Genomic DNA, 27,072 nt, shown 5'->3' on the forward strand with positions numbered 1-27,072 from the left:
AATTCTTTGTTAGCTCCACGAAAAACATAGCTTCTATCCGTCTCCAAATGTTCTAAAAATGAAACTATATGATCTTAGCTTATCAACAAAATCACAACTTATATTAGTGCTTGGTCTAACGCGTTGTTATCATATGCAGGAAGATTGGAGCTTGTGAGAGCCATGCTTCAAGGGATTGAATATTTTTTGTTATCTACCTTTTCCATTCCAACCATGGTTGCTTCTAGAGTCATATCTCTTTGCTAGAACTTCCTTTGAGGATTAAACAAACCATTGGTGCATGGAGCAATATATGCCTACCAAAGGTTGAAGGTGGTCTTGAACTAAGGGATATTAAAAGTTGGAACTCGACACTGCTTTCCAAAACACTTTGGAACATTCACTGTAAAAAGGATACATTGTGGATCAAATGGGTTAATCATGTGTACCAACGTGGGAGTGACATTTGGATTTATATGTCAAGGAAAGAGGACTCCCCTTTTATCAATTTTTTTTTTTGTAAATCAGGGACTACATTACTGCCACGCGATTTATGCAACGTGATTTTATATTGCAAGTGTACGGTGTCAAGTTTTCTAACGTAGTATTAGAATAAAAGTGTCGAACCCACAGGGATTGATATTTGAATTCTATCGAGTACTATTATTATTTTAACTTCCATTTTATTTAGACAATCCATTTTTGAAACAATATTTTATTGCTAAATTAAAATGAATGGGATGAATGATGCAAAGTGAACAAGAGCAATTTGTAAAGATTCTTATCAAATTATGAATGTCTAAGGAGTGATTTCACCATACTATCGACATTGTTACAATCGTTATAACTATTTCTATCAATCTTTCCAAAATTTATAGGCAAGAACTCTAAATTGATTTTATTTCCCTCTCTCGAGCACCAAATAGAATCTATTTCTATATTTTAATTCCAATATCTCTATTCCGAACTAACATATAGAAATTATCAAAGCACCTAGTTCTTTAAGTGGAATTAGTCTCAAAGATTCGCACTTTCTCTCGAAATCTACGAAATATAGATTATGTTATTCTTAGATCACGCGTATATTTACTTCTCTCGAGCGTCGAAATTTAAAACATCAAATCGGTCAATTACTGACCAATTAATTGCAAGCATTGTGCAAGAACAACATAAATAAATAAGCGAAAAGATTAGTTAAAATAATTATATAGGAATTAAAACATGTCTAAGTAGGCTACATCAAATCCCTAGGATTAAAGTCTAGTTCACAATAGAATTGATTGACATGGCAAAATATACAATAAAGAACATGGAGAAGAAGTAGGTAATAAGAAAACTAGTTTTGTTGCGTGAATTCTTCCCCCAATCGTCGTCAATCTTCTTGCAATTGCTTTAGTTGATCTTTGTCTCTTGAGATTTTCTTCTTGTAGACTCTTTTTGCCCTCTAGAAGAAGAAGTGCCGATCTATTCGTCCTTCAGGTTAAGTAGTATGATAAATTTTATTTCCATAAGAGTTTGTATCGAAAAATGAATCTGCCCAATTTTTTTGGGAAAATGCCCGCTCTCATGCGCAGTATATTTCTTTGCACGCGCGCGCCGCCTATTGATTCTACGTTTTGCTTATGAAATTCATCCCCTTACGCGCGCGAGAGTTTTGGCCTGCGCGTGCGCGCCGTTATGAAATTTTTCCATGTGTTCCACTTTGGTCCCCATACTTCATTCTTCTTTCCTTTTGGTCCATATTTGACGTCCTCTCGATCATTCATCTTCTAATACCATTTAATTGCCTCTTGCTCTTCTTCAATCATTAACATCATGTCCAAATCAACTTTGAATACCTTGCGATTTAGTCCTTAAACTTTTGATTAGGCTCAAGTTAGCAAATTTCTCGTTCTTCTATCCAATTTCATTGTGTTGCCTCGAGTTACACCTAACAAACGAAATATGTATGAAGTTAAGCATCAATTCATCCTAAATAACAAAAATTGCTCTAGTTTAATGAGTGAAATAAGTGTATAAAATACACTTATCAAATACCCCCAAAATTGAACAATTGTTTGTCCTCAAACAAAAGCCAAATCAAATAAATCATTAACATTCAAAAAACACACTAAAACACACAAAATTACTTTAAAACAAATTTCGTTAGATATCTTGCCTTTATAGCTCCGGATTGAAACCATAACATCGACTCTGAATTATTTCAAAGTTATAATGTACAAGCTAAAATTCTTATATATTCAATGTACAGCGGGGGTGTGTGTGTAGAGAGAAGTGCAACGCTGTACAAGAATAAATTGATGTAATTCCTCACCTTAAAAGTCAACTATTTCCTTACTTTGCTCGTGAGATTCACACACCCCAAAACTTATTTTCTTTTTTCTTTCACATGGTATAATCTAAGGTTAATCTTCAGTACTAATATTTTACACCACTCAAGTTTGGTTAAATTTTACTAATTACAGTTCCACATGTCAACAAATGAGGATTCTCCTTACTTTTGACTGCTTCAACCTCTAAAAATTAACCAAGTTACCTCTTGTCAAAAAGTTAAATCTTCTAAAATGAGTGTTCGAGGCTTAAGCAAGGCATTATTTCTTTTTTTTTTTTTTTATCACCTCTTGCACGGATGTCCTTCCCTTAAACTTTCTATATGACCCCTATAGCGAGCTTTATGCTTATGACTCCCATATCAGATGACTTTAGGGCATTACATTTTAAACCCTTACATGCTTAATCACTCGAGTCATAAAAACTACAAAGAGACGATTCACAATGAGATTATTAAAGCTATCCTTATTGGGATCTTTATTTTATTTTATTTTTATATTTTTTTTTATTTTTAGTTTTGCAATGCTTAGTGCAATGCCCCTTATTAAACGAGCATTCTCGAAAATCGACCTCTAACTTAAGATTTCACCCAATTTTCATCATATCAGTCTCAGACAGTCCACGCAAAAATTGGTACACACGGAATCCACATTTATCTCCAAGTTTCTCCACAACAATGCAATCCTCCAAACATCATAGAGTTAGTTTAAGAGTATACTGATGTTTAATGATCATTTGGATTAACAATCTAAGTTCTTTAGTCCAACATATAAACATGAATCCATCTATTCACGCACAACGCTACAATCAACTCACGTGCAAAATAAATTCCGTTTTACATGAATAAGTAAAAATTTGACTTACACACATAACTTGTCCACAATTCATAAATCAATGCATGTTTTCAATGATAAACATCATTGCGACAAGGCTATCTAACTCACACAAGTATGCAGAACACGATTTTTTTAACAATGTACACAATTAAAAAAAATGCACACAAATCACACAAAATAAAAAATTAGGTAATTAGACAGCTTGTCATACACTCCCCCCTCCCAAACCTTGAACTGAACATTGTCCCCAATGTGAAAGTAAAAGAAAATGAGGAGGACTTCCTTGAATTGTCTGAATTGCCAACGACGGTCTGGTGCTTTGATGTTGAATTTGATGGATGCTTTTTCTCGTTTTTCCCCCAAACTTGAGATTTATCTAGCTTCTCCGTGTTAATGTTGGTTTGATTGTTCCACCACGTCGTGTTCCTAAAAATTCAAAATGTAGATATTAAATTCATAGAACAAGTGTTACTTAACTCGAACATCAATAATCAACTTGATTATTCAAAGACCTAAGAGAGATGGGGTAGGGCCGATGAATTCCTAAATAAAAACTTTGAAATAAAATAAACTATCCTATAACTTAAAAGAAATAAAATAAGTGAAAAGGTAAGAATGCTTGGGTTGTCTTCCAAGAAGCGCTTCTTTATAGTCACTAGCTTGACTCAACCGCAGTGCCTACAATGGATCCTTAGGTGGCACATTTCTCTTGTCTTCGAACTTTACACTCGGCTTTGTATTCTCTTCCTTATAAAATGGTGAACAATATTATGCGGTTTTGACCCCAGTATGGCCTTCAAGACTTCTTTTGGTTTGGCAATGTTTGGAGGTTTCAAAGGCCTATCCACATAGCTCTCTTTTTTGTCAGGTGGATCGGCTTTTTGGGTTAAGATGAAATCCACCGCCATCTTGGTTCCTGAGTTATTACCATCAATAGATGCATCTCTTGCTAAGTAATTGATTGTCATGTATTGCACTGACAGATCATAAAATAATTTTCCTTTTCTTCTATTTCCTGCAATTACTTCAGCTGATTGGATCATTTTGCAAGTGTCAACTTTTCCTTTTTCTGAGACTTTCTTTTCTTGATGGATATTGAAAATTACTTGCTCTTCATTAACCCGTAGTGTCAACTTCCCTTCTTGCACATCAATCAATATTCTTCTAGTAGCTAGAAAAGGTCGACCAAGAATCAACTGTACTTTTTCATCCTCTTTCATGGCCAATACGACAAAGTCCACCGGAAAGATGAACTTATCAACTTTCACCAACACATCTCCAATAATGCCATTGGGATATGTGATCGATCTATCCACCAGTTGCAAGGTAAGGGTTGTGGGTTTCACTTCTGCAAGACCTAGCTTTTTGAACACTGATAGGGGCATCAAGTTTATGCTAGCTCCAACGTCACACAGTGCCCTATCAAACGTGATACCACTAATATTGCATAGGATGTAAGCTACCCGGATCTTTCAATATATGAGGGGGTTTCTTCTGAAGTATGGCACTACACTCCTCTGTCAACTTAACAATCTCGAACTCCTCCAACTTTCTCTTCTTTGATATCACTTCCTTTAAGAAGTTGGCATAGTTAGGCATTTGGGCTAAGACTTCTGCAAAGGGAATGTTGATGTGGATTTTCTCGAAGACATCCAGAAACTTTGCGAATTTCTCATCAAAATTTTTCTTCAAATGCCTCTGCGAAAATGGTAGTGGGGGCTTCAATATAGGTGGTTTGTCCAGAAATGAAATTGAGTAAAGCTTATAAATCTTATTTTTTATCTCTACCTCAGTTTTCTGCTCTTCAGTCTGCTTTTCCCCTGCAAGTATGGGATCCTATGTAAGCACCACAACCTCTCTAGGCTTGCGTTCTTCAACTAATCTACCATTCCTTAAGGTGATAGCATTGCAATGTTCCTTTAGGTTGACTTTCGTATCACTGGGAAATTTTCCTTTCTGTTGGGACTATATTGCAATTGCTATCTGACCAATCTATACCTCCAAATTCTTCACTGTGGCCCCTAAGTTGGTCATGTAAGTCTCAATGTTGTCAAGTCTTGCCTCATCTTTGTTGAATTTCGATCTGGTCTCCGAAATGAAGGTTCCTAGAATATCTTCTAATGATGGCTTTCGTTCAGATGCCTAATTATTGAACCTCCGATAGTAGTTGTTTCCTAAGTAGTTTCCCTTTTGATTGAAGTTCCGGTCATTCACGTACTGAAGTTGTTCATTCTCCTTTTTAGCTTTCTGGTATGCAGTGGATGTAGCCAGAATAGATTCTGATTTCGTTTGCAATCCATGTGAAGTCAATGCAGCTTTTTGGTTAGTGAGAGATGACATTTGAACTGCAAGGGCGGCAATGGGATCCACCTCATAAAGGCCAGCAACTTTCTTTTCACTTGAACGCTCACTCGGCCATTGATAACTATTAATCCAATAATGCATAATCCTCATCTGGAGTCTTGGACAATAATGCACATCCTGCAGCAGAATCTACCACTATCTGTGTCTGACCATTCAAATCTTTGTAGAAGGTTTGTATCTACAACGAATATGGGTAACCATGCCGAGGACATCTTCTTAATAAATCTTTATATCTCTCCCATGCCTCATAGAACGGTTCGAAGTCTGACAGTCGAAATTGCCCAATTTCACCCCGCAATTGCGCTGCCTTCGAAGGTGGAAAGAATTTTGTAAGAAACTTCTGTGCTAACCCCTCCTAAGTTGTGATGGATCCATACGGTAGTGATTGAAACCATGCTTTGGCTTTATCTCTTAGGGGAAAAGGAAAAATAGACGGAGTTGGATTGCATCTTCAGTAATGCCATTCATTTTCACTATATCATAGATCTCCAGAAAGGACCTCAGATGAGCATTTGGGTCTTCTGTTGGAGCTCCTCAAAATTGATTCTGCTGCATCATGTGTACAAGTCCTGGCTTTAGTTTAAAGTTGTTAGCAGCAATAGCTGGGCGTGCAATACGGGAGTAATTTTCGTTGATAGGTGGTATGATGTAGTCCTCTTATAGCCCGTTGTTGACCATTCTGATTGTTCCTCCTATAGCCCGTTGTTGACCATTCTGATTGTTCTGATTTGCTATTGGTGGATCTTGTTGTTCCATTGCTTCACGGTTGTATCTCTAAATGTACGTTCTGGTTCAGGATCAACAAGTAGTAAGTCAAGATTTCTCGCTCTTCGCACAAACAACTGAAAATAAGAACAAAGAAGCTATTAGAAATAAACACAAGACAAATAGAATAAATAAATAAATAATGAAAATTAAAGTTAAGATAGAAAGCCAATTGATAATAGTATCAATCGAAGTCAAATGAATCAATCCCCAGCAACGGTACCAAAAACTTGCCACGCGATTTATGCAACGTGATTTTATACCACAAGCGTACGGTGTCAAGTTTTGTAATATAGTATTAGAATAAAAGTATCGAACCCATAGGGATTGATATTTGAATTCTATCGAGTACTATTATTATTTTAACTTTCATTTTATTTAGACAATCTATTTTTGAAACGATATTTTATTGTTAAATTAAAATGAATGGGATGAATGATACAAAGTGAACAAGAGCAATTTGTAAAGTTTCTTATCAAATTATGAATGCTTAGGGAGTGATTTCACCATACTATCGACAGTGTTACAATTGTTATAACTATTTCTATCAATTTTCCAAAATTTATAGGCAAGAACTCTAAATTGATTTTATTTCCCTCTCTTGAGCACCAAATAGAATCTATTTCTATATTTTAATTCCAATATCTCTATTCCGATCTAACATATAGAAATTATAAAAGCACCTAGTTCTTTAAGTGGAATTAGCCTCAAAGATTCGCACTTTCTCTCGAAATCTAAGTTATGTTATTCTTAGATCACGCGTAAATTTACTTCTCTCGAGCGTCGAAATTTAAAACATCAAATCGGTCAATTACTGACCAATTATTGAAAGCATTGTGCAAGAACAACATAAATAAATAAACGAAAAGATTAGTTGAAATAATTATATAGGAATTAAAACATGTCTAAGTAGGCTACATCAAATCCCTAGGATTAAAGTCTAGTTCACAATAGAATAGATTGACATGGCAAAATATACAATAAAGAACATGGAGAAGAAGTAGGGAATAAGAAAACTAGTTTTGTTGCGTGAATTCTTCCCCCAATCGTCGTCAATCTTCTTGCAATTGCTTTAGTTGATCTTTGTCTCTTGAGATTTTCTTCTTGCAAGACTCTTTTTGCCCTCTAGAAGAAGAAGCGCTGATCTCTTCGTCCTTCAGGTTAAGTAGTATGATAAATTTTATTTCCATAAGAGTTTGTGTCGAAAAATGAATCTGCCCAATTTTTTTTCGGAAAATGCCTGCGCTCGCGCCGCCTATTGATTCTACGTTCTGCTTATGAAATTCAACCCCTTGCGCGAGCGTCAGTAAGAAAATTTTCCATGTGTTGCACTTTGGTCCCCATACTTCATTCTTCGTTCCTTTTGGTCCATATTTGACATCCTCTCGATCATTCATCTTCTAATATCATTTAATTGCCTCTCTCTCTTCTTCAATCATTAACATCATGTCCAAATCAACTTTTGATACCTTGTGATTTAGTCCCCAAACTTTTGATTAGGCCCAAGTTAGCAAATTTCCCGCTCTTCTGTCTAATTTCATTGTTTTGCATCGAGTTACACCTAACAAACGAAATATGTATGAAGTTAAGTATCAATTCATCCTAAATAACAAAAATTGCTCTAGTTTAATGAATGAAATAAGTGTATAAAATACACTTATCAATTACAGGGGCCGAACACAACACTTTTGCGGTTGCAAATAGATTGGTTGACAGGACAATCAATGACAGATTCAGTGTATTTGACGTGTATGAGCATTTTAGGGCGAAGGCAATGAAGATAATCTGGCCCAAAACTATTCGGAATGCATATGTGACTCCGAAGCACGCATTTATTGCATGGTTAGCAATTAAATCAAAGTTGTTGACGAAGGATAGATTGAAATTCTTACATACAAACTGCATATGCAGTTTGTGTACCACTCACGGGTGAGACCACGACTCACCTGTTTTTCGAATGCTCTTTCTGCCGATCAATTTTGGGAAAAATACGTGCATGGGTGGATTTTGGGCAATCTATGTCTACACTTCAAAGTGCAGTAAAATGGATTAAAAAGGAGAGTCGAGACACTACTTGGCATAGCAAGGTGAAATGTATTGCACTTGTGACTACCGTTTATACATTTGGACAGCAAGGAATATGATGATTTTTTAAGATCTAAGACCCTATAATGACCGTGTTGTTCAACGGATCAAAATACACGTGTGTGTGTGTGTTGTGTGTGTGTATTATTCGAATGTTTTGATTCAATATGAGTTTTTTGCTTTAGATCTCTAGATTGTATTGATTGTTCTTCTTTAGCACAAAAATGTCCCGTGTAATTGTACATCTACTTTGATATGATTGGCTTGAGAATGCCCAATGTTTTTGTATATAATTTTGATCAGAAAAAAAAAATTATTTTGATCTCCATCTCATATCTACCCCATTTCCTTTCAGTGGACCGTGCACGTGGTATACTCGAAAATTCGGGGAGACCACAACTGTTCCCATGTTGAGCGATAAATAGTAATATTTAGATTCAGTGTATTTGACGTGTATGAGCATTTTAGGGCGAAGGGAATGAAGATAATCTGGCCCAAAACTATTCGGAATGCATGTGACTCCGAAGCACGCATTTATTGCATGGTTAGCAATTAAATCAAAGTTGTTGACGAAGGATAGATTGAAATTCTTACATACAAACTGCATATGCAGTTTGTGTACCACTCACGGGTGAGACCACGACTCACCTGTTTTTCGAATGCTCTTTCTGCCGATCAATTTTGGGAAAAATACGTGCATGGGTGGATTTTGGGCAATCTATGTCTACACTTCAAAGTGCAGTAAAATGGATTAAAAAGGAGAGTCGAGACACTACTTGGCATAGCAAGGTGAAATGTATTGCACTTGTGACTATCGTTTATACATTTGGACAGCAAGGAATATGATGATTTTTTAAGATCTAAGACCCTATAATGACCGTGTTGTTCAACGGATCAAAATACACGTGTGTGTGTGTGTTGTGTGTGTGTATTATTCGAATGTTTTGATTCAATATGAGTTTTTTGCTTTAGATCTCTAGATTGTATTGATTGTTCTTCTTTAGCACAAAAATGTCCTGTGTAATTGTACATCTACTTTGATATGATTGGCTTGAGAATGCCCAATGTTTTTGTATATAATTTTGATCAGAAAAAAAAAATTATTTTGATCTCCATCTCATCTCTACCCCATTTTCTTTCAGTGGACCGTGCACGTGGTATACTCGAAAATTCGGGGAGACCACAACTGTTCCCATGTTGAGCGATAAATAGTAATATTTTATTGTTCATCCTCCATCCGGCCGCTCAAACACCCGTTGTAAGAAAGAACATTTACGGACTGTAATGGCAGACAACGTCACTTGTCACTACCTCCATTTTCTTTAATTAATTAATTACACGCGCAGATACACACATTTGTGTGTGTATATTAGTTGTGTATGTGTCCTCTATCTCTCTATCAAACCCAGGTGAGGTGAGATGGGATTTGGCTACTCTATTCGTTACAAAAAGCTTTTCCATTCCCTATTTCCTCCTTTTTAGAGGTCAAATCCCTTATCAAGGAAATTAAGGAAGATAAAAGCTTCACCTGTAAGAACTTTTTTATTTGATTTTTGTTCTTTTATATTCCCATCTTTCAATATTATTTTGTAAATCATACGATTGTAGTACTCTGTTTTGAGTTTTTATTCTATTCTTGAATGTTGATTCTAGATGAAGACGTCACTTGTCACTACCTCCATTTTCTTTAATTAATTAATTACACGCGCAGATACACACATTTGTGTGTGTATATTAGTTGTGTATGTGTCCTCTATCTCTCTATCAAACCCAGGGGAGGTGAGATGGGATTTGGCTACTCTATTCGTTACAAAAAGCTTTTCCATTCCCTATTTCCTCCTTTTTAGAGGTCAAATCCCTTATCAAGGAAATTAAGGAAGATAAAAGCTTCACCTGTAAGAACTTTTTTATTTGATTTTTGTTCTTTTATATTCCCATCTTTCAATATTATTTTGTAAATCATACGATTGTAGTACTCTGTTTTGAGTTTTTATTCTATTCTTGAATGTTGATTTTTTCTGAAATCATTATTATTTTCAGCGAAATCTTTCCCTTAAAGGTTTGGATCAAATGATCATTTGGAGATTTGCGTGAAAAGAGAAGCCCTTTTTTCAGGAAAAAAAATTCAAGCTGGTTAACTGCAATAAGATAATTGGATATTTTGGCCATCTCAACTTAGGAATAAGCGTAAAGATTATTACGACTCCTGAGGAAGTCTTCTGGAACTAAAAGCATTGGTTTTGTCCTATTAGGATTTTGAGGACTTGTAGATGGATAAAGGTAAGTCTCCAAATCATGGTAATGGAAGTTTCTTGCCTTCATTGGGAAGGTACTCTCTTTTTACGCCACCTGTTAGTAGTTATAATGGAAAATCAGAGCTATCTGGTTTGTCAAATTTGCCTCCCTTAAGACCAGGTAGTTCATCAGAGTTGGGTCATTTCGGTCATGGGATGTCGTCAGATTCGAGCAGATTTAGTCATGATGTTAGCCGAATGCCTGACAATCCACCTAAGAATTTGGGTCACCGGCGTGCTCACTCGGAGATTCTTACCCTTCCCGATGATATTACCTTTGATAGTGACCTAGGTGTTGTGGGCGGATTGGATGGACCCACATTTTCCGATGAGACCGAAGAGGACTTGCTCTCAATGTATCTTGACATGGATAAGTTCAATTCTTCATCTGCAACTTCTTCGTACCAAATGGACGACACGTCATCATCTATTCCAGCATCAGCACAGGTCAACCCTTCAGCTGATAGTATGGCTGCAGCTTTAAGCGAGAAGCCAAGAGTAAGACATCAGCATAGTCAATCCATGGATGGGTCAACTACAATCAAACCTGAGATGCTTTTGTCAGGTTTGGATGAATCCTCTTCAGCTGAGTCTAAGAAAGCCATGTCTGCCGCTAAACTTGCTGAGCTTGCACTCATTGATCCAAAGCGTGCAAAGAGGTGATATATGTCAGCTATTAACATATTTCCTGAAGTATGTTAGTTCTTTAGGCTTTGGTTTCTGTTTTGATCTATTATTTAACTGATTGAATGATCACTTCAGTGTGCTATTTCTGGGGCTTCCATTAATGAACCGGTGAGGACATTTGCACAGTATTTTGCATGCTGAAATCCAATTCTTCTTCCTTTTTCTCATATATCCCTCCTTTTTAATTGAAGTTGGGCAGTGTTAGGTGGTAACTTATTCATACTTTTGGCATGATACATTGAGATTTATAGTTACTTGCCAATTGCACTAGTAGTTTTCTTATTTTACCTTCTGCTGATAGTAATATTTTGTATATGGATAGTTTATGCCTTTTTTTTTTCCTGGTTGATCTAGTGCTTTCCAAAATTATAGTTTATGATAACAGCATGTTTGAATCACTTCCTTTTCTTATCCACTGTTCATTACTGCTATATTTATATAGGAATTGGTTGTTTCTGCAATTTGTAGTGTTGCAGCAATAATGTGTGCTAAATATAATATGGTAGTACGTTTAATTTTAACTTGGGCAATTTTATACATAACATTAATTTTGTTTTCTGTCAAATTTTATTTGCAATGGATCTCTGGTCTTCTATTTTATTGGATGTAGAAATCCTGCCATCTTGTGAGTAGTTGGTTTAACTAGAGTGGTATGATGATACAAACTTTCAACATTCAATTATCTGAATGGTGTAGCTGCTAGTCAGTGTTCAATTATCTGAATGTCTCTGCTTTCTTTCAGAACCCATCCTACACAATTATGACCTATGTTTTAATTTTTAAAGACCGCCCTGTGTATTGCCAGGGGAAGGGAAGGTCTAGGTCAAAAGGCTGAATTGGGGTCAAACTGGTTGTCAAAAATAAATAAATAAATATACCACCAAAAATAGTTATTTTTCAATAATTAATATATGTAGATAAAAGAAATTAATAAACACGAGATAAAAGAACTTAATAAACTTGGCTTCATTTAATTTTCATTATGTCCACTTCTAATACAAAACTCAAAAGGACTATCATAGAAGGAACAATGTTCTATTGTTCATTTGTACTAAATAAATTTCCACTTGTACTGCTGCTTACTTTTCCTTTTTTCCTCTCTTGCTTTTTGCATGCTTTTTAGGCTATTTCGCATCTAGTCATTTCTCATGAGACCATATTGTGAATCTATTGTGTTCTCTCATGATTGTATCTTCTGTGTTTTATGTAACAGGATTTGGGCTAATAGGCAGTCAGCCGCAAGGTCAAAGGAAAGAAAGATGAGGTATATAGCTGAGCTTGAAAGGAAAATCCAGGCTATGCAAGCAGAAGCTATGTCATTGTCTGCACAGTTGACCGTGTTGCAGGTGATGGTCACTATTCTTGTGTAAAATCTTGTTAATTATCTTAGTAGGTCCTCCCCACCCACAACACACACAGAGGCAAGCGCTAAAAGAGGAGGAAAAAAAGGAACAAACAAACATAAATGAAAGACAATAAGAAAAGGAAATGAAATCACTGCCTCCAGTTTCGGATTAGAATGACATTTTTATCCTCCAGGAGTCCAGAACTCTGCAACCAGGAGGTTGTCATTGTTGGGTGTGTGTGAGCCTAATATTTTCAAAAAAAAAAAAAAAATGGTGTTATAGGGTTATTTTGGGAAATTCGTACATGTATTAATTTTCCCTATTATTTGCTCCTATATAAAGGGTATTAGGGCGAGCCTCCTTTCTGTATGTCATAGTAGATAGAATATAGAGAGGTGTGAGTTCAAAATACATTATAGTTCTTCGTTGCAATTCTGCTGCGGTTTTACACCAGCTGGATGTAGCTCTTGTGTTGAGAGTGAATCACCCAAGTATGTGTTTTTCTTGCTTTTGTTTTTCCTATTTCGCACTATTAATTGCTCTCAGAAGTACGGATTATTCTTGAATCCATAAGAGTCATATATTCGGGCGTTGAGCAGTTATATTTCCTCCCTCCTGTGTAATAGATAGTCACTTAGTGTTTGGTAATAAACACACGGTAATATGACACACTGATAAGGGGAAAGATATATTTTATAGGTCATTGTGCTTGGTCTCAAGGACTGGTTTGTCTACTTCTCCTTGCTTTTATCCCCTTTAAATTGATATGTATTTTGCACCTATATTGATATATGCAAGAATGATATTATGTATTGACCTATTTTTTGCTTCTCCCAAACAGAGAGGTACAAATGACCTTACTGCTGAAAACAGTGAACTCAAATTGCAGCTGCAAGCAATGGAACAACAACTGCACTTGCAAGAAGGTAAGAATATATCCGTAGAGCTACCTTTGCAGGAAGATGTTGGTCCCATCCTTTCTTATAATCGTCTTTACCACTTTATGGCCAAAATTTTTTTGAAAGTAACAGGTTCAGACTAGAAATGACACTGACCTCAGAGTATAGTACTAGGCTGTCTCAACTTTCACTGGTTGACTCTATAGAACTCATTTGAACTACATTAAAGTTTTTCCTAAAGTAGATAGGCTATGTGTGTTGGTGACGCCTACTGGAGCTTTCTAACTTGGCCTGAAAAGCAAAAAGCAATGTGATTCTGAATTTCTTGTGGTCAAAATACAAACATGCAGACGTGATTCCATACGAGGCCCAATTACTAAAGGTAGATTTTGGATGATGCACTGGTGTCATCCTTTCTCATGGTGATATTGAAATCTTTCGATAGTTGAACGATTTATAGTTCGTGTTTCTTAAGCCTTTCTCTGGAACTTTGATGGGTTTTTCCCCCTTGACCCAAGAAAGTGCTAAATGAGTTTTCTACTTTTCTTTTCTTCTTAATAAACATAGCGATGAATGAAGTTACAAAGGAAGAGATCCAGCATCTGAAAGTGTTAACGGGTCAAGCAATTCCAAATGGTGGACCTATGATGAGTTTTCCCGCATCTTATGGAGCCAAGCAGCAACGTTATCCTAACAACAATGCCATGAATGCATTGTTAACTGCTCAACAATTTCAACAGCTCCAAATAAATTCTCAGTTTCAGCAGCATCAACTGCACCAGTTGCAGCAGCAACGAGCTTCATTGCAGCAACAAGAACAGCAGCTGCAACAGGCTTTGGACTTGAAACAGAGTACTTCTCTGCCGACTCCCATTAAAAAAGAGAATGCTACTGCAGACACGCCTTTAAAGAACTAGAATCTCGAACTGGCATATGCACTGGCTGTTGGATGGTTAGTTTGGTTTTATGCTTTTGGTTAATACGTTAGATGTACTATGCTATGTACATCTAACTTGACATGGGTAGGCAGTCTGTCAAAGTTGAGTTTATTAAATCACGAAGATTATTTAGTCAAATAATGCCCTTTACAGAATCTGGAACTGGCTGTTGGTTTCCAGAATCTTGTGAGGGTGTAGTATTGTTCAGTTGTGCTTTATACGGTAGATTATGTCACCAACATCGCTCTATAGGCCATCTGTTAAATTTCAGTTTATCGAATATTATTTATGAAAATATCGTCCTCTAGAACGTTAGTTTTCTGTATGAAAAATTCATTTACAGTTGTCTTGACCCGCTCGAAATGCATGATCAAGCAGAGATGAACAAAATTTAACACACTGCGAATTTTGCAATCAATTTCAATGATAGTCGAGTCTAGCGTACTAAACATATCATATAAATGTCAAGGAAATAATAGCCTTTGTTTCTGACCTTACTCCATTTCTCAGCTGGTTATAAATCTTACGGTTCTTGTTACATTTTGCTATTTGTTATTGCAAGGTGATATGAGTGGATGAACCACCATATCGTTGAAATCTATTTCTACATAATATCGATGTGCTAAGTTGGTGATCATGTTTGAACTTCCTCTGTGGTCGAATAAAAAACGACATTTAATCTGGCAAATGTTGATAACTTCCCCTTTACCTCGGCCAAAAGAGGCTCGAACCCAGGCCAATGAAGATTTTACAGCTTCTAGTAGCAGATGATACTTAGCACCGAAAAAAGAAGACGACAAAGTCGCATTCATTTGAAGCTACAATGCAACAACTGGATACATGTTAATATCTTATAGATGAAATTATAATGCGTACTAATAAAATAGTTAAGCATTAAGAAACAAAGACCGAAACTTCAATTTTTTTAGAAGTTTCTTATTTCAAAAGTATAGTCAGGCAATTTCGCTATAAAACCTAACTACTTATTCAAAATGGGATAGCTTAAAGCTAAGAGTTTCGAAGATTTACAGCTAAATTGATGACCAATAGAATTATCTACATGATTGTGTAGCCTGGGCCACCACCACCTTCTGGAACTTTCCATTCGATATTCTGTTTCGGGTCTTTAATATCACAAGCCTGGAAAAGTATAGCCAAATTCAAAAACTCAACCGCGTTTAGGACTTCGTCCGACAAAATAATTTTGGAGAAAAACAGTTGGCTGCATTAGTGCATGCTTAATAGAGGCACACGACCTCTTTAAAAGCCTTCAACACGTGTTTCTTAATTCTAAGTTACCTTGCAATGCAGGCAATTCTGAGCATTGATCTGAAGCTTTAACTGACCGCTTTCATCTGGTATGTACCTAACAATTACACCAGGATAATAGAGAGAGTCACTTAATAATGAAAAAGAAACTGATATAATTCCACCAAATATGAAGCATGTTTACTCATAAACACGGGCAGGACAATATCTTGATTCAGGTCCAGCATAGACAGGCAAGTTAACAAGTTCTGGAATTTTAGGATCCTTCAAGTGAAGATGAGCTGGTTGGTCGTGATCATGATTTGTATTGCTCCTAAAAGACGGATGAAATAGAAATATTAGTAACTACACAAGACAAAGTTGAATAGAGAGTCGCAGGCAGATTTCTTTGAACTACTGATATAATAACATTGCACTCACTGTTGATTCCTTCAATGATTCTCACTAATAAATCATCGGATAGAACATTCTAGTATAATAAGCTCAGGTCATGAAAAAGTTATTAAATATTAGAGGGAAGAAAAGCTTTTTGTGATCCTTGATGCTTGTTAGATGAATGGAGAACTTGTTGGGGACAAATTATTGAAGTGCTGACTGAGTCCATATTCGTAAGTATTTTCTCTCTCTTCCAAACTCATATTTTAGGCTAAGCGGCTGCAACCTCTCTCCATTCTCAGCCCATCCAGCACAGAGCATTTCTCTGCACTCATCTGTCTGTGACTCATCCAAATTTTTTCAAGTTGCAATTAAATCCCATCCAAGTGATGCTTAAACAAAAGTGAACCAAGAACCTAATAAGATGAACAGTAATGGCTAGTAACACATATAATCTTCATTTTCCTCTGGCCTAACAAATCTAGATAACTTTTAGCAACCAAAGTTTAAAATACTGAAGAATTTAATATCTCACCAAATTCAAATCCCCCCTCCCACCAAAAAAACACACACACACACACAGAGAGAGACAGATAGGGAGAGTACCGGTACAAAGAGGTTGGAATATCAAATGATATAACCCCATCGGGCTTTGGATAGTTAATTGGCGTGCATCGTTGTGCTTCCTGAAAATATTGGAGACCAATAAACACAAGTCTATAATTATCACAATTCATCATTGATATTAGCGCACACTATTTATACCCTAAAAGTTTATATTCACTGATCTTCTCAGAGTAAAAAAACAGGAGAATTTCACAGTAGCTCAGCTGCTCATGTAAAATCTAGAAAATGAATTTGATGGCTAACAGTGGAAGCAAGTTCGTTTTTAAGATCTCCTTGTGCATTTCCTTGAGGAAATATATATTCCTCTGACTTCACCGTGGCAGCTTTATAATGACAAAGAATTGACTTGAAAAACTTCAGTTCTCATTGAAGAGAATCTTTTAGCTGATTTCATCCGAGGAAAGCAGGGAAATTTGGAAACTATTCCCAGAAAATTGACATCACACTACACTTTTTCCAGTTACGAAAACATGCATATGAAAAGCTAAGGAGTTCAGTCCTTCAAACTATTTTTCAGAAAATCAAATATATTCAAGCAGGCGGTGCACATTATCATGTAGGGCATCTTATGTGGCCTATCAGTCTGTCACAAACAATCTTACAATTTAAAGAAACATAAAATGATCCCTATACTTGAGTCAGATTCCAAGTTTCATTAACATAGTTTATGATTTCCCTTTTATGTTCACAACTGTAAAACTGTTGTAATACATCCCTAAACAATCTGACAATAGTGGAATATATGATGAACTTTTTATTTCTTCACAAGTCTCTACCTCAATTGACTCATGATCAGGTTTTCCATGCTTCAGCGTCCATGGGGATCTTCCTTTCATGATGTAGCTGCCAAAGGCAGAAGAAAACTTTTAGTTACCATGTCATTGATCAAAGCAGTAAATGAAATCAGCCTCACTAGAAATCAACATAACGTGCATTTTTGGTAAATACAAATATCTTACTGTTCTAGTGCACTTAGAGTCAAACCAGGAAAGAGACCATACTCAAATGCCTGCAGCACCAGAGGACACAAGGTATTTCAGAGAAGTTACAAAGGAAAATTTTTCACAGGTGTTCAGAATTAAAGAGATTTCTTACTAAGAATAAAACTGAGAACTGTTTTCTGTATCCATAACCTTGACCAACGTGTAAATTTAGATATGACCAAGTCAAGGAGTAATATTTGTCGTCTAGTAAATATAAATAAGAAGGAAAATGTACAAGATCACAAAGGAGATCAATCACAATACTCACTGGACGATAGTTTCTTGCACTGTAAAGTTCCTTCCATATCCATGAAGTTCTTAAATTGTCCCAGAAGGATTCCAGTGGGGAGCCTTCTTGGAGCGTGTTGAATGCAGATTCTGCAGCTAGCATGCCTGTGGCAGAAAGGTAATTAGACATGAATATACCCTCAGTTCCATTTTCATCATATACATAAAAAGAAACACTTAGCCTGCTGTTCATCAAATTAATCACACGTACAGTTCTAATGTTTTCACATATATTATTTGTCTCAGAGACTCAAAACTTAATCTGCTGACAAAATGCTTCCCGAATTTTTAGCCCACCCAGTCTAATACTGTAAGCACATCTCAATCAGATTGGTCAGGGAATATTCTCAAATCAAATGGAAGGTATGTAATTTACATGTGAACAAGGAATAACCCAATTGCAAGGCTCAAAGGTTTTTTCTATATCAGCAAGTTTCTCTTTTACATGTTCTTTAATGTATCCATCTAACCCATCAAACAGGTCCAAATTTACTATATGTTTCTAAGAAAATAATGTAAGACATGATTTTGTTTATGGTAAGATGTGACTTGGATGAGAAAAGAAATTATATAAGAACATAATTGTACATCAAACAAATTTGCATCATTGTTGGAAATGTTATTTAGTACTTGGAAATAACATGGTATTGGAAAAGGGTTGAGATGTCTTTATGTTGCTTGAGAGTGGATAATTAAATGCTGTTAATATTGATCAATAAATCTAGCAGTAACACATGAGTGCTGCTTTAGTCTTGTGCACTGCAGTTTGAAGCCAACATAAAAATTACAGAGAAATTATGTTAATAAACTCTCCTGGTATATAAAAACCTAGATTACCAACCAAGATGATGATGATGATGATGATGATGATATATATATTATGCACCTCAACAATATATGTTTTATGTATCAGTCGAAATTATTGAAATGACGTAGCATGAGCCCATGTTTACTTCACTATTTAAGATTTTCAGGTGGGCAATGGTGATGTAAGACATTCTCATAGAAAGATAGCTTGTTGAGTATGAGAAATCACTCTCACTTATTTTTCATGATTTGGAAAAAACTGCTTTTGATTTTTATGTTCTGTTCAGAACATTTCATTGTCAATACAAGAATCTAATTCCATGTTCAATCTGAACAATGTGACATTATCCATGTGTGGTATCTCTCCACAGATATATAGCTCACTCAATCTCTTGTTGGTTGTATGGGCCAGCATTTCAGCAAGAATAGGTAAAAAAAGAAAACTACAGCAGAACATTATAGATGGTAATTTGCAGTTCCTTGAATATCACTGGATCTCAACAGCCTCGCGATTAGTATATAAATTATAATATGTCCAGACATCATACATAATTGTCTCATCCTTCACCACCAAATCTCAAGTAATAATTAGATAGAAAAAGTAAAATCATGCAATTAGCAAGTATTACCTGATTTCATCGCGGTATGTGATCCTTTTATTTTTGGTACATTCAGGAATCCGGCAGAACACCCTATAATTGCTCCACCCGGAAAAACTGGATATGGAATGGACTGAAATTTAACTAACGTCATATTTGCATTAGTATAACATCTAAAAAACATTTTATGAAAATGTAGTGTCAAAATAATAATCAGCATTCAGCAATATGTCCATATGAATGTCAATCAAAATGTTCGCTTTTGTGCTTTGAGTTGCAGCATAAAGTTGCATCAGGCTCAGCATTTTCATTTGTGAATATACTCTTAACACCATCTTAAGAGTGTGTGCAATTATCTCCACATGCTGCTATGTTTTTTTATTTTTTAGGTATATGATGTAACATTATCAACAATAAAGGCAAAAGAGTATTTCAGATGCACCTGATAACCGCCTTCGTTTAGAGTACGAGCACCATACTGAAGTACCGATCCCCCTTCAAGAAGAGGTCTGATGGCAGGATGATGCTTAAATTTCTGGAAGAAAAAAAAATGATAAAGGGTATCCATTATCCAAAAGAAGCTAAACAAGTGTTCACTTCTCTCAGACAAAGGTATGAGACATAATGCACACATTTGGGCAGGAATTTAGGAAAATAAACATAAGGAGAAGTTCCGTCTGGAACTTTTCATTCTGTACTCCTTACTTGACTAGTAGGGGAGGACAAAGATCAGAGTAACTGAATCAGAGACGAATTGACAAAAAAAGTAACAATAATTCTTCGAGGAAGATCATAAGTCTGCTGTGTTCACTTAAGAATAGTTCTTTGAGAAGGTTTAACATTACAAGTCAGTACAATAATAACCATTGGTTTCTTTTACTTTGATGGTTTGTTTATATTATTAGCAAGCAATGATAGCAAATATATTGGAAATACAATGTCAAATAAGAACAATAAAACAGATTATGCATAGAGCTATATTGTAAACATCCACCTACTTCAAACGTTTCATCTCTCTAATACTGCTTGTTATTTAACATATGTTTCATTTACATTAAATCATAGTCGCATACATGTTTATCGTCTTTGTCAATGTCTGGTAAAGAGTCAATGCAATCAGATTGTTAGACCACTTGTAAAGGTTCAGATCAATTTCTTGATTAGTAAGTTGCAAGTTTGTTTGCTGCTTTCTATGGCTAAATATTTATGTCTTATCAAAACATTGCTGAATTCTTTTGTGTTCCTAGAGCTATACAAATTCCCTAATTTATTATGTATTCAATTTTTTCCTTGTTGGATTAAGTTCACCTGACTCAGTCCTGAATCGTAGAAAGTTTGTTCCCACGGAAGCTTCACAACTGAAAAATAGTCACCTTTCATAAAGTTTTTTTTCAATTTTTTCATAATCATAGTTAACAATTGAATGGATTTTACTCGAAGACATAGTTTTAAAGGCACCATTTGTTTCTTTTCCAAACCTTTATTTATGTATTAATGGAAACGTGTAAATCCTTTAGACTGTGTTATCTACATATAATGGTAAGGGTTCCTTGGACTGTGGACAGCCCAGGCAATAAACCAGCATCATACTTTTAGTAAAATCCAACCCCAGCCAGGGCAAACAAACCAAGGCCAACATCCAACTTGTTGATCTAATTATAATTTGGCTGAACTACACATGTGATGGAAAAGATCATTCTGATTATAGCATGCATGATAACAGACAAATTTCTAACACACAATACAAATTATAATAGAAAGATCCTAAGATCATTTTTCTTGATGCACATTGTTCAGATCTTTACTCAATTCCGAGACAATAATGACACGATATAAACCTGATTATTAGATATTCAATTTACATGAAATGGTGTCTCCCATATATATACTAGTAGAATAAGTCTGTTGATAAAACCAGATTCAATAATTTTACATCATTAGCCCCTTGGTATCTAAAGTTTCCTCCACATGCAGAAATTAGCACTGATTCAAGAGCTACAGAAATATAAATTAAAGGAAGTATCCTCCAACTACAAGTTTATGACAGAAGTCATTTTCTAGAAGAATTACAACGACGAAATCTCTATAATAACAAAAGTGGGTGAAATTGAGAAATCTAATGAAAGATTTGCCAACATTCAACATAAACCGAACTTCTTGTACTCAAAATCTTCCAGTGTATACAAGATCATAAAGAAGTAAGAAGACAATGAAACAACAATACACCAAATTTACCTGAAATTCTTCATAAGGGTTAAAGAATGGATTGTGATAATTCAATGCAACCACAAAACCAAGAGCCACCTGTACACCAACAATACAAGACTAAGTAATTCCAAACTCATATTTTCAACATGCAAGTAGCTTGACTCAACTACTAGAACAATTAGATGTAGTAGAATCTGCCATTCTGTACAAGAAGATTTGAGTAGCATAGCTGGTACAGGTTTTAAATATAGAATTTAGGTTCCCTGTTAGAATAATTGATCAATCTTTCCTTTTAATTAATGATTTCCTAGGATATCATTCAGATTCTTTCATTTTTTTTCCTCAGCAAATCTATATATTGTTTGTATTAAGAGTTTCACAAAACTAGGTCATATATATGGCTATCAAAGCCAGATATTAGAAAAATATGTATGCTTAGGGCCTTTGATGCGAAAAATGAACACACAGGGCACGTGAAAGGGTGTGTTAAAGATACAATTTAAATAAATACATATGCCCATCCCCACACCCCCTCTTTCTCAAACAGCTTAAGCTTTTTAAATGAGATTTTACCAAAGCTTCAAGAGTTTATTGAGACAAGAGTTCTTTACTTCTTGGATGGTTTAAATGAGGAACCAGCTTAAGCTTCAAAATGAGATGGTTAACAAAGCTTCAAGAGCTTGAGTAAGAAAGAAGCGGTTTTTGATGTCTTGGCTGGTTTAAATGAGAAACTGGACCAAGTTAAAATCCAAATAGGGAAAGAAACACTCCTTCGAATGAAGCACTTGAAATTGAAAGGGAAGAAGGTCGCATAAACATGATGTTGGATAGTGCTAATTCCACAGGTTTATAGCTTTAGCCAATTTTAAACCACAAAAGGTAAAGCAGGTGCTGTTGTTGCTACTGATGGTAACCTTGGAAAATTTGTAAGGACAGGCAGGGTGACAGAGAGTGTCTCTGGTGTAGTTTCTGTCACAAGAATAGACATACCAGGGAACACTGTCGGAATCTAAATTGTAAGACTCCAATACTGTTGTCCAATAAGGAGAACTTAAAGAAGAGAGAGACAGGCTCAAACAGTACATTTCAAAGCTGGAAAATCAAGGGGGGGTCTAGTTACTTTGCCCAAAGAGGTAAGCATTCTCTAGCTCCAAGCGCCTCAAAATGTCAGTTTCTAGTTGGACTATAAATGCAGGGGCTTCAAACCACAACAGATTCATCCAATTTTTTTTCTTTCAGCCCCTGCCTGGCAACAAATAAAGATTGCTGACTGAACTTTAGTCACTATAGCTGGTCGAGGACACATTTCCCTTGCACCAACCTTAACTTAAAAATTGTTTTGCATGTTATTAGGATCAATCGAGACATTTCCCCACAAGCAAGACATCAATGTTTAATTATGAAGCACCATAGCCACAGAGACGTAATATGATCATTACCCAAACTTCATAGTCCATGCCATCCCAAGGTCTTTCAGCATCCTCTCGTGAAAGCACAAACATATAGCATTACGAAAGTTCCAACTTCCAATGCAGGCGCTCTACCATTCTTTCAGAATCTTATAACTTCATTTGTGTACTGCAACTAGAAAAACTTAGAAGTCAAGTAAAATTGCAACTTCTCTCCCTCCCCTCAACCCGATGTCATGATGAAAATTTCTCTCGGGGCACCTACATGACAGAGGAGGCCAGCCAAGAAGAATTCAGAAATTCTTACTTCAGTCAACTAAAAAACAGGGATAACCTTTCTATAAATCAGTGCGAGCCACTTCTACCCACGAAGAGTATCCTGCCTCTAAATATAATCTTTCATTTGGGTATTAAATTTTGAAACATTATTCACACATTCTGTCGCTATTTCTGGAAGTATTCTCTATCTGATTACACAACGTAATTAGTTAGGTTAAGTTGGCCTTTTAGCCCTTAAAGCAGTTATTTAACCTTCTGAATATTTTTTGAACAATGATAAAATCTTTAGAGTAGATTTCTCCAATCAGAACACTCCATTGGGGATCACAACTATTAATTAATGTGCCACTTCTCCTAGAAAGTTAATGTATTAATGAGGAGTACCTGTCTATCTTTCATATGGTACAAGAAAGATCCCCCATAGGTCTTGCGGTCCAATGGCCAGCCTATTGTATGAAGTACAGAGCCAGGTTCATGATTGTCTGCACTAATTTCCCAAACCTGGCAAAGAAATAGCTTGAGGAATCTGGAGTGAAGCACTCTAAATCAAATATGTACGTACAGCATTATTGAAGCACCAAGACAAGAATATGTGTCTTCCTAGAAAAATTACCTCTTTGATTCCTAAAGCATAAGTTTGATGTTGTCCATGCCCTTTCTCTCGCAAGTTGTATTTTCTGATTATTTTCTGTGCATAAATCATTGAAAATGTTCAAATTGGTGAATCGTCAAGCTGATGCTTAGAGACAAGGGTCGATTTCTCCAAACCTCTGACAAAGATCCTCTACATCCTTCTGCAAGAAGAGTTACGTGTCCTGCATGTGCCAGATAATAATCAGAAAAATGGAGCTACCAGTTACCAAACAAAAGCCTAAATAAATAGCCCATAGGTTTTTCATATCGGACAGTTAAGCAATGGTTCATATGATCTTTTTCCCTGAAGTACGAACTATTCTCTACCCCTGTCCTCCCATGGCTTCCCAGGTCGTTAGCAGATGTAGATATGTCATAGGCAATGAAATTTCATAAGGATAGAATAAATCAATAAATACATCGCATTGTTTTGTCCACTTTATGGCATAAATTTTTTACTGCGATAGATCTGCCCTAAAGAAGGAAGTATTGGCAATGTGGGATTCTCCAGCTTAAAATCTTCTTCAAATGAAATGAGAATAAGATAAAATAAGGTCATAAACTTGCCCTTCAATTCCACACCAGGCTGAAAGTTGTCTTTTCTAGAGCCATCTTTGGCCACTCCCATATCATTGGTTGCAATACCAATAACCTTGTCACGCGTGTCGTACAAAATCTGCACGTGTATAACAAATGAGGGTAGACAATTATAAAATATTACAAAAGGAAGTTGATAAAAATGTAAATACCTCACTAGCAGCAAAACCTGGGTATATCTCAACTCCTAGTTCTTCAGCCTTCAGTCCTAACCAGCGCACTAACTGACTCAAACTGCAGCACTACATATACAATAGTAAAATGCACAGAAAAATTGCAACTGTGTAACTAGAAAATGTAATAAAAAACAACATTTATTTTATATATGGGGACCAAGGACACTCAATAGGAACACCAGTTGTTCTGGCTAGGAACTCCACGGAAGAAAGGACGAGGGGCGAAATCAGCCCAAAGATTAACAGTAAAGAAACTTATTTTGAGGATAGACACTACAGTGTCCAATTCACTCTTGACAGCCAGAGTACATGGACATTGAAAAAGATAGAAAATAGAGAATACATGGAGTCAACGGATAGAAATTAAATGACAAACGAACCAACATCCGTAAGCATTCACTTCATCATTTTCAAAGACAAAAAAAAGGCCTCAAGCTATACGCGTTTCCCTTTGTGTGGTAAAAGACATTAGAAACGCATATAATTACCTTATGACATAGTTCCCTTCATTATTGAATGGACATGGAAGGGAGAAAGCACGAGTCTCAGAAAGTAACCAAAACTTATCAGAAGAAACAGGGACATGGATTGGTGCCTGCAATTAATATAAGCAAACTAGGGTCAAAGTTGGAAGAAAAATAGGGGATTTAAACAAGAGTAAGTGGACATTAACAAGATATTGTATAGCTTAGTTAAGCTGCACTTGTCAACATCCTACGTAACCCATGGTGCGGTAATGAAAATGAGAGTTATATAATGAAATGGAAAGGTTGATGAATAAACCTCCTCCTGTTTCCACTGAGGGAGAAGTTCATTCAAAGCTCGAGGTTCGAAAACATTCCCGGATAGGATATGAGCACCTACAGAATCAAATGACAACATCAATTTCATCTTCCACTTCCACCAATGGGTTGCGTACATACACACGGCATTTAGATTGTCCTCAAATTTTGCAGGGGAAATGATTTAGCTAAATTTGCAGGAAGAAGGTACCACTTCACATTTATCAAAAACCAACAAGAAAATCACAATTTGCCTTTATTGTATAGTTTCAATAGTTTAAAGAGAGCAATAGAATCATACCAACTTCAGCTCCCTTCTCCACAACACACACTGATAAATCAACATCATTTTCTTTGCACAATTGTTTCAATCTTATAGCTGCTGACAATCCCGCGGGGCCAGCCCCAACAATCACAACGTCGTAGTTCATCGATTCTCTGCACACTGGTTGGCTACCGAAACTCCTCACTCCACTCGAAGTCGCAATATTTGTTGGAATTACTAAATACCCAGATGAGAAAAACCAATTTTTACTTCGGTTAAAAGTTTTGATCTTTGTTGAATTTAGAGAATACCCACAGCAGAAAAAGTTGTTTATACCACAATGGGTATGGAAGAAACTTGAGCTATTATAAAAAATATTGCGAAATGGAAACTCAGTTCTGGTTGAAGTACAAAGAGGTTTTGATGAATATAAATGGATCGAAGGAGATGATAATAATGTCAATCTGGATTTGGGTTTAGAGGAAAGACGAATTACCCGCAGCATGATTGAGAGAGAATTTTGATTGCAGTTCGAATCAGGAGTGAATTGGAGGTATACAAAAAGGAGCGGCTAATGAGCTGCTTTTAAGCTTAGCCAAACGTGCTCTAAATCGAATTGGATAAGCACAATTAAAGATAAGATTCGTAAGAATGTGTTTTATTTTATATAGTGGATGAATCTGATAAATTATCAAAATATAAGTACTTAACCACATCAAACTTATTATTTACCCAAATAAACCACAAGCTCGAGTTAAGACTTTAGACCTCTGGCTTGCAGCTTGCTTCCAATCCTAACTAGGCGCACGGACACTACGGAAGATACACATAGTTCAGTGTTTGTTCTCAGCTAACATATCAACGGCAACGGTAAACCTTTGATGCATGATTCATTTTCATTTCGACATTATTGGGTTTCTCTTTCTATGAGAGCTGCTAGAGTAGATTTTAATTTCTTGTTGTAACGAAGTGTGCTTGTTATGCTTGCTCTATTCTATAGTTTTCTCTGCTTTGCTTACTATCTGTTTGTTTTTATTCCCAAACGATCAAAATGCAAGTATTTCTACTGAAGCCTGTTCAGCCAGGGACAGGACAAGTTATAAGTTTTTGTGTGAAGTTCACAACCGTTGTTCACCGATGCATTAGTACTTCCTAAAACATATACATGCATGTGCATACGAATCCTATAATTTTATGTAGCAGCCGGCTTACTTTGGCAATATCACTCTTGATGCTGCCAAAACAGCAAGA

General features: G+C 36.0%; 2 protein-coding genes across 4 annotated transcripts; one reads left to right on the forward strand and one right to left on the reverse strand.

Annotated features, from left to right (window-relative positions):
• The first annotated feature begins 9,666 nt into the window (after positions 1-9,666).
• Positions 9,667-14,834, forward strand: LOC111380199 (probable transcription factor PosF21). 2 transcript variants are annotated; one of them, XM_023003691.1, is made up of 5 exons: positions 9,667-9,890; positions 10,401-11,313; positions 12,555-12,687; positions 13,529-13,613; positions 14,154-14,834. In XM_023003691.1, exons 2-5 carry the CDS (start codon positions 10,631-10,633, stop codon positions 14,501-14,503), a joined length of 1,251 nt encoding a protein of 416 aa, XP_022859459.1. In that variant the 5' UTR covers positions 9,667-9,890; positions 10,401-10,630; the 3' UTR covers positions 14,504-14,834. The 2 variants fall into 2 exon arrangements, with proteins under 2 accessions (XP_022859459.1, XP_022859458.1); XM_023003690.1 differs by lacking the exon at positions 9,667-9,890 and adding an exon at positions 10,117-10,255.
• A 127-nt stretch (positions 14,835-14,961) lies between these two features.
• Positions 14,962-26,849, reverse strand: LOC111380198 (electron transfer flavoprotein-ubiquinone oxidoreductase, mitochondrial). 2 transcript variants are annotated; one of them, XM_023003688.1, is made up of 19 exons: positions 25,858-26,849; positions 25,558-25,634; positions 25,263-25,369; positions 24,751-24,832; positions 24,569-24,677; positions 24,137-24,183; positions 23,982-24,056; positions 23,753-23,869; positions 21,708-21,776; positions 19,915-20,007; positions 19,503-19,605; positions 18,047-18,171; positions 17,755-17,804; positions 17,572-17,638; positions 16,775-16,854; positions 15,978-16,106; positions 15,824-15,890; positions 15,554-15,664; positions 14,962-15,356 (listed from the first exon to the last, which is right to left on the reverse strand). In XM_023003688.1, the coding sequence occupies exons 1-18, from the start codon at positions 26,324-26,326 to the stop codon at positions 15,581-15,583; spliced, it is 1,950 nt and encodes a 649-aa protein (XP_022859456.1). In that variant the 5' UTR covers positions 26,327-26,849; the 3' UTR covers positions 14,962-15,356; positions 15,554-15,580. The 2 variants fall into 2 exon arrangements, with proteins under 2 accessions (XP_022859456.1, XP_022859457.1); XM_023003689.1 differs by having other exon boundaries at positions 14,962-15,342; positions 25,858-26,848.
• Positions 26,850-27,072: the final 223 nt, after the last annotated feature.

Source organism: Olea europaea, unplaced genomic scaffold (assembly GCF_002742605.1).
Source record: "Olea europaea var. sylvestris unplaced genomic scaffold, O_europaea_v1 scaffold2105, whole genome shotgun sequence".
Classification (NCBI taxonomy): Eukaryota; Viridiplantae; Streptophyta; class Magnoliopsida; order Lamiales; family Oleaceae; genus Olea; species Olea europaea.

Coding starts and splice junctions, on each gene's coding strand:
- LOC111380199 (XM_023003691.1), top strand. CDS start 10,631: ATGGATAAAGGTAAGTCTCCAAATCATGGTAATGGAAGTTTCTTGCCT. Junction 12,688..13,528: donor CACAGTTGACCGTGTTGCAG/GTGATGGTCACT, acceptor TCTCCCAAACAG/AGAGGTACAAATGACCTTAC. Junction 13,614..14,153: donor ACAACTGCACTTGCAAGAAG/GTAAGAATATAT, acceptor TAATAAACATAG/CGATGAATGAAGTTACAAAG.
- LOC111380198 (XM_023003688.1), bottom strand. CDS start 26,326: ATGCTGCGGGTAATTCGTCTTTCCTCTAAACCCAAATCCAGATTGACA. Junction 25,370..25,557: donor CTCAGTGGAAACAGGAGGAG/GTTTATTCATCA, acceptor TATTAATTGCAG/GCACCAATCCATGTCCCTGT. Junction 24,057..24,136: donor GTAGAGGATCTTTGTCAGAG/GTTTGGAGAAAT, acceptor ATTTATGCACAG/AAAATAATCAGAAAATACAA.